Source organism: Mirounga angustirostris, unplaced genomic scaffold, assembly GCF_029215605.1.
Source record: "Mirounga angustirostris isolate CCGP_5_RB_7025 unplaced genomic scaffold, mMirAng1.0.hap1 SCAF_12, whole genome shotgun sequence".
NCBI lineage: Eukaryota > Metazoa > Chordata > Mammalia > Carnivora > Phocidae > Mirounga > Mirounga angustirostris.
The window spans coordinates 72,603,116-72,620,423 of NW_026991720.1; the positions used below are offsets into that span (position 1 = coordinate 72,603,116).

Sequence of the window (17,308 nt, forward strand, 5' to 3'; positions counted from 1 at the left end):
AATATGCAATGGGAAAAAGACAGTCTCTTCAACAAATGGTGCTGAGAAAACTGAACAGTTACATGCAAAAGAATGAAACGGACCACTTTCTTATACCATACACAAAAATAAGCTCAAAATGGATTAAAGACCTAAATGTGAGACCTGAAACCATAAAAATCCTAGAAGAGAGCACAGGCAGTAATTGCTCTGACACTGGCCATAGTGACATTTTTCTAGATAGGTCTCCTGAGGCAAGAGAAAAACAAGCAAAAATGAACTGTTGGGACTACATCAAAATAAAAACCTGCTGCACAGCAAAGGCAACAACCAACAAAACTAAAAACAACCTATAGAATGGGAGAAGATATTTGCAAATGACATATCTGATAAAAAGTTAGTATCCAAAATATATCAAGAACTTATAAAACTCAACACCCAAAACACAAACAATCCAGTTAAAATGGGCAGAAGACATGGACATTTCTCTAAGGAAGGTATACAGATGGTTAACAGACACATGAAAAGATGCTCAACATCACTCATCATCAGTAAAATGCAAATCAAAACTACAATGAGATATCACCTCACACCTGTCAGAATGGCTAAAATCAAAAACACAAGAAACAACAAATGTTGGTGAGGATGTGGAGAAAAAGGAACCCTTTGGCACTGTTGATGGGAATGCAAACTGGTGCAGCCACTGTGGAAAACAGTATGGAGTTTCCGCAAAAAGTTAAAGAGTACTACCCTATGATCCAATAATCTCATTACTAAGTATTTACCCCCAAAATACAAAAACACTAATTCAGAGTGATACATGCACCCCTATGTTTATTGCAGCACCATTTACAATAGCCAAATTATGGAAGCAGCTCAATTGTCCATCAACTAATGAATAGATAAAGAAGATGTGGTATATATATATATATATATATATATATATATATATATATAAAATTCAGCCTTAGAATGAAATCTTTCCGTTTGCAATGAAACGGATGGAGCTAGAGAGTGTAACGGTAAGTGAAATAGGTCAGTCAGAGAAAGACAAATACCATATGATTTCACTTATATGTGGAATTTAAGAAACAAAACAAATGAACAAAGGGGAAAAAAGAGAGAGACAAACCAAGAAACAGACTCTTAATTATAGAGAACAAACTGAGTGTTCCCAGGGGAAGTGGGTGGGGGATGGGTGAAATAGGTGAAGGGGATTAAAAGTACACTTATCGCGATGAGCAATGAGCAATGTGTAAAATTGTTGAATCACTATATTGTACACCTGAAACTAATATAACATTGTATGTTAACTATACTGGAATTAAAATTCAAAACTTAATAAAAAGAATAAATAAATAAGTAAATAAATAAATAAAAATAAATAGGAAGGAAGGAAGTCAGTCAAGCTAGGGAACACCTCTATTCAGAACCTTCCATCTGACTCAGAGTAATACCCCAGCTTTTTACAAAAAGCTGATGCCTATGTGATCTGACACTTCTCCACCTTGCCTCTCTGGCATCATCTACTATTACTGTCCTCTTGTGTGATTAGGCTACAGCCATGCTGGCATCTTTGTTGTTTCTCAAATACATCAGACATGCTGTCATCTCAGAACCTTTATGGTGTCTGGAACACACTTCCTTCAGATAGCCCATTGGCTAACTTCCTCAGGTCCTCCAAGTCTTTGCTTAAATGGCATCTTCTCAATGAGGCTTAATCTGAACCACCTCAGAATATTTGGAACCCACATCTGTTCATATCAGCAATCCCAATCCCCTTACTATGCTCTATTGTTCCCAGGTATCATATTACCTAAAACACTGTATAATTTACTTATTATGTTATTGCTATTTTCCTTTCTCCTGTCCACCAGAATATAAGCTCCACAGAGTAGGGGTTTTTTTCTCCTTTGTTTACTGATATAATCCAACCTTAACAATAGTGCCTAGCATATAGTAGGTGCTCAATAAATACTTTTAAAAATTAAAGCTATATCCCAAAATCATTTATCACCTTAGTTCTGGTCTTACACTTGCAAGTTCCATCTAGAAATCTCTACCTGAATGTCCTTCAGACACCTTAAACTCAGTGTGCCCAAAGTCAGAGGCATCTTCCAGTAGGGCCAAGGACAGGCCACCCGAGGATGGGCCACTTGGGCATGAAGATTATTCTGAACTGAAGGCAATCAGCAATCAAGACCCTACAGGCTCAAGAGAAACTTTTGCCTCTCCCTTAACTACATAGAAGAATCTAAATTGGGGAGTCTCTCCCAGAATAAGGATTAATAGCAGGGATAAATTTTATCTGAGTCACCCATTTGTATGGCAGAGCAAACGTCTAATTACCAAACATCTGCTCTTTTTATCACTCTGTGAAGTGCATTCCTTTCCTCTGAAGTCCCAGACACCTATCCACTTGGGGTAGGATGACATATATTCCTCATTTTGCCTGACTATCTTTGGAACTTCCATGTCTGCATGGATTCCTTGGGCATACACTATTACATTCGATTTTCTCCTGTTAATCTTTCTCATGTCAATTTGATTCCTAGTCCAGCTAGAACGACCCTTGAAGGGGACAGGAATTCTTGTTCCCTGACATTTTCTATCAAATTTGTTCTTCCTCCTGTTTTCTGAATTTGATTCATAGCATTAATATCCATCCAGGCACCCAAGAGAGAAGCCTCAAAGTCATTCCTCATTTTAAGTTTTGGAACAAATTCCTAGCCCTTTCCTAATGCTAACAGGCATTAATTGTGTTAATTATGATCCTTTAGTCACACACACACACACACACACACATTTTTTTCATTGCCTCAGTCTCTTGGATTAGTCTTTTGTGGATTACTGTCTATTTGTCAGTACATAAGAATTTCATTCCTTGTGCACATGCAAAATTTGTTCTTTTCTTTCTCCTTTGCATTTTTTCCAAATCATCTTTACTCTTGCCTTTATCAAAAGTAAATGTGTGCCTATTAAAATAGTTTTTCAACTCTTTCACAGCTTTTGCTTTTCTCAGTAGATAGAATTAATGTTTGTATAACATTTTAAAAATAGAGAAAAATAGCTCTTTTAGGTTTTGGTCACCAGTTTCAATGTGTAGGCAGTGGGAGAAGGGTAGTCCCCCCAACACCAGCAAACAATACTCTGGACATCAGCTATGTTTCTACAGTTCAACTCAATTCTGACACTATTTACCCAGAGGTAACATCAGATTCCACAGGTTAAGGGTTCAGTCCTACAAGACTGTCCCCACAAACTTCAGATACCTATCACAAACCCAGGCTATCACCTGTGCCTCTGACCAACCAGCTATAAATTAGGGGTTCCCATGACCTCCCTCTTGAGTTTGATTAATTTGCTAGAGTAGCTCACAGATCTCAGAGAAACACTTTACTTACTAGACCACTTGGGATTAAGTCAGGAACAGCCAGAATGAAGAGATGCACAGCACATGGTATGGAGAAAGAACACAGAGCTTCCATGCCCTCCCCAGGCATGCCTCTCTCCCCAAATCTCCATAGGTTCACCAACCTGGGAGTTCTTTGAACCCAGTCCTTTTTAGTTTTTACAAAGGCTTCATGACGAGGCATGACTGATTAAACTTTGGCCATTGGCAACTGATTCAAACCTCCAGCCCATTTCCCTTCCCTAGAGGTGGGGGAGGGGGGAAATAGAAGTACAAGTTCCAACCCTCAAATCACAGGGTTGGTTCTGGCTACCAGCCCCCATCCCTAGGTGCTTTCTAAAAGTCGCCTCATGAACATAACAAAAGACAATTTTATTGCTCTTCTCACTCAGGAAATTCCAAGGGTTTTAGGGAGCTCTGAGCCAAAAATATGGATGAAGACCAAATATATATTTCTTTTTATAAATCACAATATCACAATAGCCAACAGACTAAAAAAAAAGAACAATGCACAGCCCTACATGACTGATATGATTGCTAATGCCACCTGCTGGTGGCAAGAGAAACATGTTTTTAGCTGGGATAATAACTTTGCTCCGATTTACCAAAGTGTATCTGTAGAACATTCAAAGGTATAGGAACCTCCATATTATCTTTCTTGACTTTCTGTATTCCTTCTTTCTGTGTCAGTCAAGACACCAGCAGGAGAGTTAAATGAAGAGAAGTCAAGCAGAGGACTGAATAGTGAGGCATGGGCAGGAATGACAAGAACAAAGGATGGTGGAGCACCCAGGGATGACCGACCACCAAAGGGAAGCTCTTACCAGTCCTGGAACTAAAGGGGCAAAGTGGGGCCTGAGAGACCACAATCTGAAGAGAACTGGAGAGGGACTGGCTGATAAGAGCTGCGGTCATAAAGTTGGGGAAACGTAGTTTGGCTCAGGGAGCAGAGGGAATAAATACCCCGAGCTCTCTCTACTATCTACCTCCCCAAAGCCAGAGGGACAAAGAAACTCGGGTAAGGTGATCTGTAGAGGTCAGGGCAGGGAAGAGAAGGGTCAAAAATGGATTTGGAAGGTGAGCTGGTAAATAAGCAGCATACCTTTCCTTCACAAAGTGAAAAGTCCTCCCCTTTGATTTATAAATCCTGTGCGCAAGTGCACATGTCTGTGTCTATGTATATATATAAAATCACCTAACTCAGAAATAAACATTTTTTTAAATAAATAAATAAATAAATAAATAAATAAATAAATAAATAAATACTTATTATCTGTCCGTTGGCTTAAAAATCTTGCTGCGGGTAAAAAGGGCAAATGTACCTTATTTTATCTTATGTTGTAACACCCAGTGAATTTCCTCTGGTTCCTGAATACAATAAGGCAAACACGATAGTTTTTCTTGATCCCCAGCTATAAGTTTATGTGAGCAAAAATTTAAATAGCAGATTCTAAGAGAGTTTCTCCCATGGATTGGCTTTTAAAAATAAAATTTGCAGCATATTTTAAAATAAGACTAGCTCCCTTGTCTTTGCTTCTAGATTAAAAATCCACTTTTAAATGCAAATGTTGAATTGAGTTTATTTTCAAAGGAAGCACTAAGTCAGTACTTAAAGCATTCAAATGGAGTCTCAAAGCTGAACTTTAATAACTAAACAGCCTGTTGAAGGCCAGCAGATGAAAAGTCTCCAGGATACTACGGATTAATTAGTGAGCACTATGAAAGCCAACCCCAACACACAGAAATTATGTTTATGGTGACTGATATTCCTTTGTTCTGACCATTATATCTGTCAATCTCTGAGCTATGGAAGTTGTCTGAAATGACATTTGAGACAAATATGCAAGTGTACTCATTGCTTGCTATCTAATTACTACAGTTGGCTTAATGACTGGGTTGCATCAATTTTTCAGTAGTACTGCAATAGTAGAGCAGGTAGTTCTCCAAATGTCATATTCCCTTTTACACGGCCCACCAGGGGAAAGACAGCATGGTGGAGACTGTTTTCTTGTATTTTGTTGCTATAGAAAAGGAATGCTTATAAGCTATTAGACATTTTTGAGGGCACATATAACATGAAAGGGACTTTTTTTTTTAAAGATTTTATTTATATGGGGCGCCGGGGTGGCTCAGTCGGTTGGGCGCCTGCCTTCGGCTCAGGTCATGATCCCAGGGTCCTGGGATCGAGTCCCACATTGGGATCCCTGCTCGGCGGGAAGCCTGCTTCTCCCTCTCCCACTCTCCTGCTTGTGTTCTCTCTCTCGCTGTTTATCTCTCCCTGTCAAATAAATAAGCAAAATCTTTAAAACAAAACAAAACAAAACTAGGCAGTCTGGGTGGCGCCTGCGTGGCTCAGTCGTTAAGCGTCTGCCTTCAGCTCAGGTCATGGTCCCAGGGTCCTGGGATCGAGCCCCGCATCGGGCTCCCTGCTCAGCAGGAAGCCTGCTTCTCCCTCTCCCTCTCCCACTGCTTGTGTTCCTGCTCTCACTATCTCTCTCTGTGTCAAACAAATAAATAAAAAAAATCTTAAAAAAAAAAAGATTTTATTTATTTATTTGACAGATAAAGAGAGTGAGCACAAACAGTGGGAGCAGCAGAGAGAGAGGGAGAAGCAGGCTCCCCGCTGAGCAGGGAGTCAGACTCGGGGCTCTATCCCAGGACCCCGGGATCATGACCTGAGCCAAAGGCAGACGCTTAACCAACTGAGCCACAAAGGTGCCCCGAAAGGGACATTTTGAAGGAAAACATACATTCTGGTTGGTTAGTGTTGTTAAGTGCATTGTTCAGCAAATGTTCTGCTATATTGAGTTTCAGGCATCAGTTGAATTATATTATGGTGAAATTTGTGATTAAGGTAAGCTAACTCAAAATGACAAGCCAAGGGCTTTTAAAACCCACATTTCAATGAAATCTGGCAGCCCAAAAACAGCTGCTCTAAGTCTGCTCCTCTAATATTTCAAAGGAAGAATAGCAATGGATTTCTGATACCATATGTGCCAACTGCAGAAATTCTAGAACAGCCTGAGAGACCTGGGTGAAAGGTCATGCTCTACCTTATACAGATGGCACGTTTAATTATTAAAAAGCAATTTTAATCATTTAATCATTCCAGACCCTGAAATGAAAGGTCTTCTCAGATATCTTGAAGCTTGTCACAACCTAAACTCTGCTGTCAAACTTCTATAGAGCCAGTAAATAGCATATGTGATTTCATATCTTAACTTGATCTACATTTTCATGTGAGTTAACTTTGTTTTGCAGGCTCTGAAAGGCATTTTGTGGAAAAAAAAAAATTTGAAGGTCACGTCTTTGGCAGAGAATTTTTCTACCCCTTGCAGGAAAATTAAATCTAAATCCTTGCTTCAGACTTAAATCAGACTCAAACTCCTCAGGAGAATGGCTAAGTGGCCCTTTTTTTCAGCAGAACTGTTTGCAGCTCTGCTGGAAAATTGTGCATCTAGCTTCAAAAAGTTTTTCATGAAAATCCCCTTAGCTTTTGTTCATTACAAAAAATAAACAACCCCAGCAAAGTGTCTGGTATGTAATGTTCAGTAAATGTTAGGCCCTCCTTTCATCCTCTCAGCAAATGCCTGCATGCACACATTCACACACATACACTGGAATTCAAATTTATGTAATTTGGCAAGAATCATGGAATAAAATCAAGGATAATTCCACCAATCAAAGGACAAAATCAAATGCAAATCAAAGGACAAAATCAAATGCAAATCTTGGAATTAGTATTCTGTTAAAGTAAGAAAATTCTACTATTGCTGAGCAAATAAAAATAGCAAATATTTATTGATAACTTATGTGTCAGGCGCTGTGCTAAGCTCTTTACATGTTAATACTCATAACAGTTCAGATAGAAAAGTGCTACAACTACCTCCATTTTACAAATGAGGAGACTGAGGTACAGAGAGGTTAAGAGACCTGTGAGTTCATATAGTTGGTTAATGGAGCCAGAATGCTAAACCAGGTCACTGAAATTTCAAAACCCATGATTGTGCCAATACCCTCCAGCTAAAGACCACCAGGAACACACCTGAAGTTGAACACATGGGGTGTATTTCTTAGAACAGAGCAGGAAGATGCACAACATGGGAAAATGTGGGGTATCTCAGTAAGAGGGTGTTTGAAAGGAGTTGTTAAAGGATTTGGCCTTGTGCTTGGGGAAGGGCTTAAGGAAGTAAGACTTTCCTCTGCATTGGATGCTCTCAGGAAAAGGGGGTAATACTATGATTGGGTATCTTAATAAATGTTACAAAGAAGGAGGGAAGACTGGAGAGCTATAAGTGATTAGATATTAGCAACAACGGTCACTCGGATTAGCCAGGATAGGGATATAGAGGGTCACCAGAAAGTAGGTAGAAGATTCAGGATTTGAACTAAGGTGGTCCACTTTGGAGTCTGCACATTTACCTGCTTTATAGGCAAAGGCAACGGGAGCAGCAACAGAAGCAAAAAAGAATGATGGGAGAGATGTTTTAGGGAGAAACCTCCCTGGCTATGTAGTGGAGCCGAGGCATCAAACAGGGAGACAGGCACCACAGAACTCCCTTGGCAGAGCTAGCTAACTGCTCTAACAATAGTCTGAAGTTAAAAAAAAAAAAGTCCCTTTAGAGGACCTTTTTGCTTTCCTGGAAGCCATCTAGGTCAACCTACCCATAAGTGTCCACCAAGCAGACACTTCTCAGTTCTAAAGCCTTAGCCCCGGGGCCCCTGGGTGTCTCAGTCACTTAAGCATTTGACTCTTGATTTCGGCTCAGGTCATGATCTCGGGGATCAAGCCCCTGGGTTGGGCTCTGCACTCAGGGCAGAGTCTGCTTGTCCCTCTCCCTCTGCTCCTCTCCCTGTTGGCACCCACGCTCTCTCTTTAAAATAAATACAAATCTGGGGCACCTGGGTGGCTCAGTCAGTTGAGCGGCTGCCTTCAGCTCGGGTCGTGATCCCGGGATCCTGGGGTGGAGTCCTGCATCAGGCTCCTTGCTCGGCCAGGAGCCTGCTTCTCCCCTGCCTGCCGTTCCCGCTTGCTTGTGCTTGCTGTCTGTCTGTCTGTCTGTCTCTCTCTCTGTGTCAAATAAAATCTTTAAAAAATAAATAAATAAATACAAATCTTTAAAAGGCTTAAGCCCATTTTTCGTGTGTGTGATAAGGCTACTTTCTTCAAGAGGACTCAGATCCACGCTGGCAGCCTGCTGTCCTTGGTGGACTTGATGGAGGCTCCCCTCCACACATTCTCAGGACCACTTTCAGAGGCGTTATTTCCTTCTAGGGTCTGAGACCCCTTTTGTGCCACTACCAAGAGGCTCTGCCAGGAAACCTCTGCACTGGGCTTTGATAAAAGCATGTGGAGGAGGAATGAAGTATCTATTGTGTCCTCCTGTACAGCAATTCTCCCCTTTACTTGGGTAAGAAAACCCTGATTTCCTGGAAGGACATGGAAACGAAGGTGCCCTCCCTGCCACCCTTCTTCAGTCCACCAAAAACACACACCAAGGAGGGGCCACAGAGCATGAGTCAGGCAAACCAGTCTCTCTCTTCCAGGAGTCTGAATCTTGAGTGGGGTAACACAGACAGAACTATGTGTAGGGCTGACAAGCGGCAGTTCTCTGTGGAGACTCTCCACTCATTCCTAGTTGCCTAGATTCCCAGAAGTGCCTTCATCCCTTTCCCTTCATCAACATTCCCTTTGACTCTCTGAGCTACCTAGACTAGTGCCAATAACTTTTTGCTTAAGTAATCAGTTCCTATTGTTTGCATCCAAAGAGGCCTAATTGACACATAGTGGGTATTTAATAATGTCTTCTATTGAGCAGAGTTTTAGAAAAATGTCCTTTAACGATGTAAGTTCAAAATAATGAGAAAAGACATAAAGTTAAAACTCTGGCTCCCAGTTCACATGGAAACCAGAGTATGCTTTCCCAGGAGACTTGCTTTATTAAGACAACTGGTCTTTTTGCCCAGTACTGATAGGTGGTCAGAATAAATGGCCACAAAGATAATGGGTCTTTGGTCTTGATTTTCATTATCTGACTCTTTAACTTTTCTTCTCAATGGGAACAGATGATGTTGAATTCACATCTCATCTCCAACTTGTTTTATTAAAAAATAAAAAGAGAACACCTTTCTTTCAATTTACAGAGAAATCTGATTAGGAGCTTCCTAAAGCTAAACACTATTTCTCCAAAATATTTCTCCACTCTTCTATAAAATCACAGATAATGTTAAGTGGGATAATATGGTCTTTTTGAAATAAAAGTGACCCATTTGCTTCTTGTTCTTGAAACTTCTGGTGCTCCATTTGAAGTCACACCAAGCAATAATGTCTGAGAATAAAGTCTTAGGGTGACAGAGCAAGAAAAGAATATGGTTATAACTACACCTTTTGAAAAACATGCAGGACAGGGGAAAGAAGGCATTTCCTGAATATCTGCACTTGAACATATGCTTGTAGATACTGGAGAATGATTTTATTTTAGAAATCAGATATCCTGGGAGCTTTTTATTATGTAAAGTAGCAGGTCACACTGAGAAATAAGATCATTTAAAAATTCTTGCCTGGACTTATTTTCAGATGATTGCCCACATGGAAATGCCAAGAGAATCTACAAGTTATTAAAACTAATAAACGAGTTCACAAAGTTTCCTTGATCCCAAACTAACAGTGTTCTCATATACCAGTTACAACCAAATAGGAAATGTTGAAATGAAGATCCCATCCACAATATTACAAAAGCTAAAGGGATATATCTATTAGCTTTCAAACCAGCATGAATCCCAAAACAACACTGAGTGTAAAAAAACAAATTGCAGAATGGTAGATACAAGATATTTATATAAATGATAAAATTTACCTTTTTATATAAATACCAAAAAAACCTGTATTTAGAACACGTAAATGCAAAAGTGTTATATAAATATTTACAGATTAATATACAAAATTTAGTTTTCTGGTTTTACCTCTGGGTAGTGCAAGAAAAGAATGGGATTGGGAAAACACTGAGACTTTATTGCTTGAGAAAATATCTGAAGCAAATATGGCAAAATGTTAAGGCATATCGTAGGTGGGTTATTATCCTCTTTAAAAGATCATCATTATTCTCTATAACTTTATATTTCATAACAAAATGTTTAAAATAGTATTGTAACTGTGAGGAACAGAACATTTTCCTTATTGTTCTCTTATGCCAAGTACACAATTTGAGAATGAAATAAAAATCAGTCTGAATGTGTGGGGTTTGTTGTTCTTAGAAACGTGAAGTTAGCAATTAGCCAGCAGATGAAGTTATACATGAGACAACCTGAAGCCTCTATGACCAGAGTCGATGCTCTTTAAATAAACATCCTTCTACATTTCCCCTTAGGAGAAACTTCTCCCTCAAGCTTTTATAAAACAGAGGTGGTAATACTGGCCCTGGACAAGGGGAGAGGAAATGTCCTGAGTCTTGGTGCCAATTTTACCACTACTTGGTGACCTTGGAGGAGTTACTTTCTCTTGTCTTCATTTGTAAAATGTGGGTATTCAGTTTCCCTTTCTCGCGGCTTGTTATGCAGAGAAATGAGGTTATATATACACAAAACCATTTACTGTTATAGAAATGTTAGAGGATTCTGTGTACACAGTTTTCACTGATTTCTGGATTGAATTTCATGAAAAGCCAAATATAGTTGTTGGGAAGTGCAAATACAATTACATTTTGGAGAAAAGGAGTAGATTCTGCCTAACATTAAAGGCTTGCTATCAGGAAAATGATAATTTAGTTGTTTTTTTTTTTTTTTTTTTTAAGGTTTTATTTATTTATTTGACAGAGAGAGACACAGCGAGAGAGGGAACACAAGCAGGAGGAGTGGGAGAGGGAGAAGCAGGCCTCCCGCAGAGGAGGGAGCCCAATGCGGGGTTTTGATCCCAGGACCCTGGGACCATGACCTGAGCCAAAGGCAGACGCTTAACGACTGAGCCACCCAGGCGCCCCAGGAAAATGATAATTTGTAAACAGGACATAATCTCGTGGATTATCTTTGGAAGAAAATGTACCAAAGTGTTTGTTATTGTAGGTGCTTTTTTCCTAAGTTACTAGAGAATTTTATTTGAAGAATTTCATTTTTCTCTTATCAGACTAAGACATTTGATAGAAATTAAGATGCCATAGGTTATTTTTGTTGGGATAAAGGCTAACCTCTGAAATTTAATTGGAAAAAGAATGTCAGCTATTATTTTTATCCATAGATGTAGAAAGGCAATGGTTAAAAGCAATAACTCAGGAGTTCCACTGGGTTTGAATACAGATTTTGCCATTTACAATTGGATGCCAAATAATTTAATGTCTCTGCTTCAGTCTCTTCCTTAGTAAAATGGGGATGATAATGGTACCTACCTTTAGGCTATTGGGCTTTTAGGGAAGACAATCATACCTCCCTCTACAGATGAACCTAGGTTTTGTGGGACCTGAAGCTTATATTTTTGAAGAGTCTCATTAAGCGCAAGAATTTGACATTATAAATACAAAGTAAGTTATGAGGTCACAGAAGGAGTCCTGAAGCTTTATTAGCTTCTTGGTATACCTACCTCTGCTTTCCTCTGCTCTGCAGGCGAGGAACCAACTGAAAAAGTAGACACAAAAGTCACAGTTAGAGATCAAAACACAGTCAAGCAAGCTCTTATTTATAATTCAAAATCCAAAAAGTTCTAAAAGCCAAAAGTGTTTTCATAACTCATTTGGCAGAAAAATCCAATTTAACTGAACTCATTTGACAGTAAAATCTGATCTGAATTGATGTGATATGGTCTTAATTTATCCCACTCAATGTGAATATTCATACCTTTTAGTGCAGAAATAATAATGTTTGATAAGGGAGAGTTGTCCCAGAAACCATAAATGAACCATACAACATTTCTAAAATCTGAAAATTTTTGAAGCTTGGAACCCACCCACCAGGTCCCAGGAGTTTCAGATAAAGGGTTGTGGACAGTGTCGCATTTATTACGGACAAAGCTGAATTGAGAACTACATTAGAACCCCACAAGTATAAGGACAGAGCTCTCCAGAGCAAGCTTAGTACGCAGGGGGCCAGAGAAAACCCCCACCTTCCCAGTCAGGAGAACAAGCCTTCCCGGGGAAGGCGCTGCAGCTGCCCTTCCTTCTCTCAAACTCACCAATTCTCCCAAACTCGTCCAGAGGAGGAAGAAGTTACTAAGGGGGCAGATATGAGAAGCCCAAAGGACTACTCCCCTCTGTTTCCCTCCCAGGGAGTCAAGTGGAAACTTGGAAAGCAGGAATAAATGTTCCCCACTAACAATGGGGTTATTGTGAAGATTAAACAGAACCAGGACTTAAAGAGTTTAGCTTTGTTCTTGACCCACAGGAAGCCCCAGTTTATGCTATTGTCACAGGTAAACCTCCTGCACCTGAATAATTTCCCTCTGGCCTCAATCTCAGGACACCGTGACCTTTTCAAACTCCAGTCTCTTTCATAGGGGGTGGGTGGTAGTGTTGAGGGAACTGCTTAGAAAGGTTAATTTCACCCTCAAGAAGAGTGCTGATCCTTAAGGGCTTAGATTACATCTTATCACTCTTTATCTCTTATTTTCTTTGTTCTGATTTCTTTGCTTGTTTATTTTATATTTTACGTCATCTGGCTATATTTTATTTAGCTTTAAACTTTGTGAGTTGTTACTACTTTAAATTATTTCTGGAACAGGGTGAGTATAATTATATAAATAATTTTTAAGTAATTCAAAGAACAGAAGTATTTGCTACTTATCCCACATAAGATATAGATGAAATCAGTCAAGTATGGAAGAGAAATCTAAGGATTAAGGGTCTTGCATGACTGAAATTTGGTGGAAGAAATAACCTTCATGTCAGATATTTTTGTATCCAATTATCTTCTGGCTCCGGGAACCAGAAATTTCTCTTTTTAAAAGTATTAATGGAGTATATCATCTTATTTTATAAGAAATGTCTGATGAATCAAACTTCTTAAGAATGAAATAGGTCTGTGGAGTGGGGCATAGAGGGAAGGGCAGTGCTAGGCCTTTGCATGAATAAAACATAAGCTATATGAAATCATACTTAAAGTACTGAATAGAAATCTATATACAGGAATTAATTCTGATAATTTTTTTTACTTTTTATAATCATAAAGTAATATAGTACATTGTAGAGTGATTAAAAAATAGAAATTAATAAAAAATAAAACAATAAAAGTTACTCAAATCCTTCAACTCTGAGATCATTAACATTTAGGTGCATTTCCATACAGTCTTTTTTGTTTGCATAAACATTCTTTTATTTTCTAAAGTGGGATTATATTTTACAATTTGTTTTTTCAGCTAACTATAGATCCTAATTATCTTTCCATGGTATGAAATATTCCCTTAAAATAATTTTTATAATATAATTCACATTCATATTAATATCTTCAAGTAGTAGAGAATTGTATAGAGACAAAAGCAAAATTCTGCGTATCTTACCAATATCCCATTTAAAATATGACATAAAATTAAAATTATAAAAGGAAAAATTGTTATATCTGACTACATAAAAATTTAAAATGTTACAAAGTAGAAAACAATCACAAAGTATAAACAATAAATGACAAAAAGGACAAATGTTTTCAGTGCAAATGACAGAAATATGACTAACTTCCTCAATACGCAAAAACCTTTTACACACATGCACACAGAAAACATGCTCAAGAACCAGTACATTTCTAAAAATGGGATAAAGATGTGGGCTGGTACCTCACTGATAAATGAAATGCAACTGGCCAAAAAAAACAGAAGAAAGAAAAAGGAAAAAAAAGCCATAAGAGGATGAACTGCCCCATGAACTGCCCCATTTATATAGAAGTTAAAAATAAAACAAAAATGAATGCATTTGGTAATACACATTGTTGGGATGATGTGAATAACTACTCCCAGTCATAGTGGAAGTGTAAATTGGTACAAACTTCTTTGAATGGTGAATTAACAATATTAACATTCTAAATACATACATCCTTTCACTCAGGAATTCCACTACTTGGTCTTTGTCCCTTATGATTAAGTATGCAAAGATATTTGTACAGTATTGTATGAATAGCAAGATCCCGTATTAAAAGAATTTAAGGAAAACAGCATGTGAAACCCTTCAGTGGAATTACTTAGTTTAACCACCAGATGTCACAATTGTTGCACAAAAATTAAACTATAGCCAGGTAGATCAAGAGAATTTGAAGGTTGGAAAAAACTTTTCATATATGGCCTTTCGCTTTAAAATAATTGGTACTTATACATGCTTCCCAGTGAGGCTCTAAAACAAGAACTATTTTGCATATCACAAAGTATTCTGCAAAATACAGCATTTCATAAAATCTTCAAATTATCTTTTAAAAAATATTTTTTCCATAAAGAAGTCTCAACAAATTTTCATATGCTTTGACTAGGCTTTAGCCTAAAATGCACTAAAATTGGGTAGTTTCACATGGTCTGACTTGCGAGTTTCCAGGAGAAACTCAGGCTTCAAAGAATCTTACTTCTAGCATGAATAATACCTAAAATTCCACTGTTGCTGATTAATTTTGAAGAACTTAAGAGTTCCCAATCTTGGGGAGCCTGGGTGGCTCAGTGGGTTAAGCGTCTGCCTTTGGCTCAGGTCATGATCCTAGGGTCCTGGGATGGAGCCCCGCATAGGGCTCCCTGCTCAGTCAAGAGCCTGCTTCACCCTCTCCCACTCACCCTGCTCATGTGTGTTCTCTCTCTCTCAAATAAATAAATAAAATCTAAAAAAAAAAAAAACAGTTTCCAATCTTTAGGAGTGGCATATTAACCATAAAATATCTCTGGATGGAGTGACCCTTCAAGGACTTACTGTTGAATAGTTTTAAAAATTCATTGGGTTCACCTAGAAAGAGACGGGCGGGATGACGGCACACTAGGAAGAGGTGCCTCTTAATCTGGGCTTTGTATGTCTCCTGTATTGTCCTTTAAGCTAATGACGATACAATTCGGTGCGATCTTACTACTGAGAAGTATGAATACACGGGGAAGCCTAAGACCTTATACAATATTCAGCTTATCAAAATCCATGTTGTCACAAGTATTTCCTAATGCTCTTCTTCAAGTGACATATTTTATGTTGATCTAAAATAAGTAAGTACAAATATATTAGGCAATAGATGTCACTTATTTGTTTATGTTCTCATAAACTAATTACTAAGGCAAATATTGAAATGAAATCCATACTTAGTTTCTGATTAAGATGCTCCAAATATAAAAATTGCATGTAGACACAGGGTTACATAAATGTTTGAGAATTTCTTCATCAAAGAAAGAAGCAGGAGATGCCAATTGAACAGGAAAGTGAATCAAGTGTTAGGTGATAAGTTTCAGAAATCGCTGTTCATTTATTTGGGTTTATATCAAGTATAAAATAAAATCATAATAATGAAAAGGGCTGAGAAAATCTCGTCTTGGCAAACTAATGTGTTTGGCCTTGCCAGGCATACCAAACCTGAAGATGCAACTACTTTTTAAAAATCTTTCATTTGAAAGGAATTATGGTAACAAAGTGATATTTGTAAGCATATTTTTCTAGAGATACCAGTCAATTCCTAATGCTTTCTGGTCATGGTACATTCTACAATTTTCAAAACAGGTTTACATACCTTATTTGATTTTTCTCCTGAAGAATTACTTTTTTTGGTGTTCATTTAAAAAATACTAACAGCTTATTATCGACTTTCTCTAGCCTGTCTATAATTCAACTAAATTAAATATCTTTAACCTTAGCCACTTTAAAAAGAAGAAAATAAATCTACCTATTAAGTTTGTGGACAAACTGTAAAAGCTAGAAATGACATCAGTGCCCAGTCCCCTGTCTGGGGGGACCCACTCACAGCTCTGGCATACATCTCCTTCAGATGGACAGAGCTTACAGATGATGAAATAGGAATGACTCTTCATGGACCACGGCATATTCCATATGTCCTGCCCTAGAACTCAAGGGTTAGGGCTGCAGCTTTTTCCTAATGTGATGGAAGAACAGTGCAGTAGCTCTGGGCTGGATCCTTTAAAAAAAAAAAAAATTTCTTCTACTTCACATTATTGGAGAACTGTGCAAAAACAGACCCTTTCTCTCTTACAGACCAACAGTCTCCTAAGTGGAATGCCCCCCATGATGATCTACTAGGGCAGGGGGAGCAAATTCCAGCCAGCCAAGTCCAGCCCACCACTGGTTTTTCACTTTTTATTTTTTCTAATTTTTTATTATAGTAAAATACACATAATAAAAAATTTACCACGTTAGCCATTTTTAAGTGGTTCAGTGGTACTGAATATATTCTTAATGTTGTGCAACCATCGGGGCGCCTGGGTGGCTCAGTCATTAAGCGTCTGCCTTAGGCTTGGGTAATGGTCCCGGTGTCCTGGGATCGAGCCCCGCATTGGGCTCCCTGCTCTGTGGGGAGCCTGCTTCTCCCTCTCCCACTCCCCCTGCTTGTGTTCCCTCTCTGGCTGTGTCTCTCTCTGTCAAATAAATAAATAAAATCTTAAAAAAAAAAAAAATGCTTTGCAACCATCACCAAGGATTTGGTCCTTTGTAGTGTCTCCTTCATCCACCCCAACTCTTGCACATCAGAGTAGGGTCAACTTTTCACTGCCCCCATCCCAACACTGTTACATCACAAGTATTTTCACTCCCATATTTGTCCCTAAAATCCTAGAAGTAGGGGTAGGTCTTAAAACTATTGGCTCAATTATTTTATCTTACTTAGAAAGGACAATTTAACCAGAATATACTTATATTATATCCCCTTGGATTCATAATGGTTTTTTTTTTTATGATTTTTTCTATTTATTTGAGACAGAGAGAGAGAGAGCATGAGCAGGGGGAGGAGCAGAGGGAGAGGGAGAAGCAGGCTCCCCACTGAGCA

General features: G+C 38.5%; 1 protein-coding gene across 5 annotated transcripts in view; it reads right to left on the reverse strand.

Moving 5' to 3' along the window:
• The window catches only part of CLDN12 (claudin 12), a 117,507-nt gene that overhangs the window by 80,971 nt on the left and 19,228 nt on the right, over nt 1-17,308 (reverse strand). For 3 of the 5 annotated variants that reach the window (XR_010406543.1, XM_064575301.1, XM_054505310.2), the window contains one exon: nt 11,961-11,995. Coding sequence is in view for 3 of the 5 variants with exons in the window: in XM_064575301.1 (XP_064431371.1) it covers nt 11,961-11,995 (35 nt within the window). In the remaining 2 variants the exon portion in view is untranslated. Of the gene's footprint in view, nt 1-5,510; nt 5,670-11,960; nt 11,996-17,308 lie in introns of those variants that run through there. The other 2 variants (XR_010406542.1, XM_064575300.1) reach the window with 2 other exon arrangements.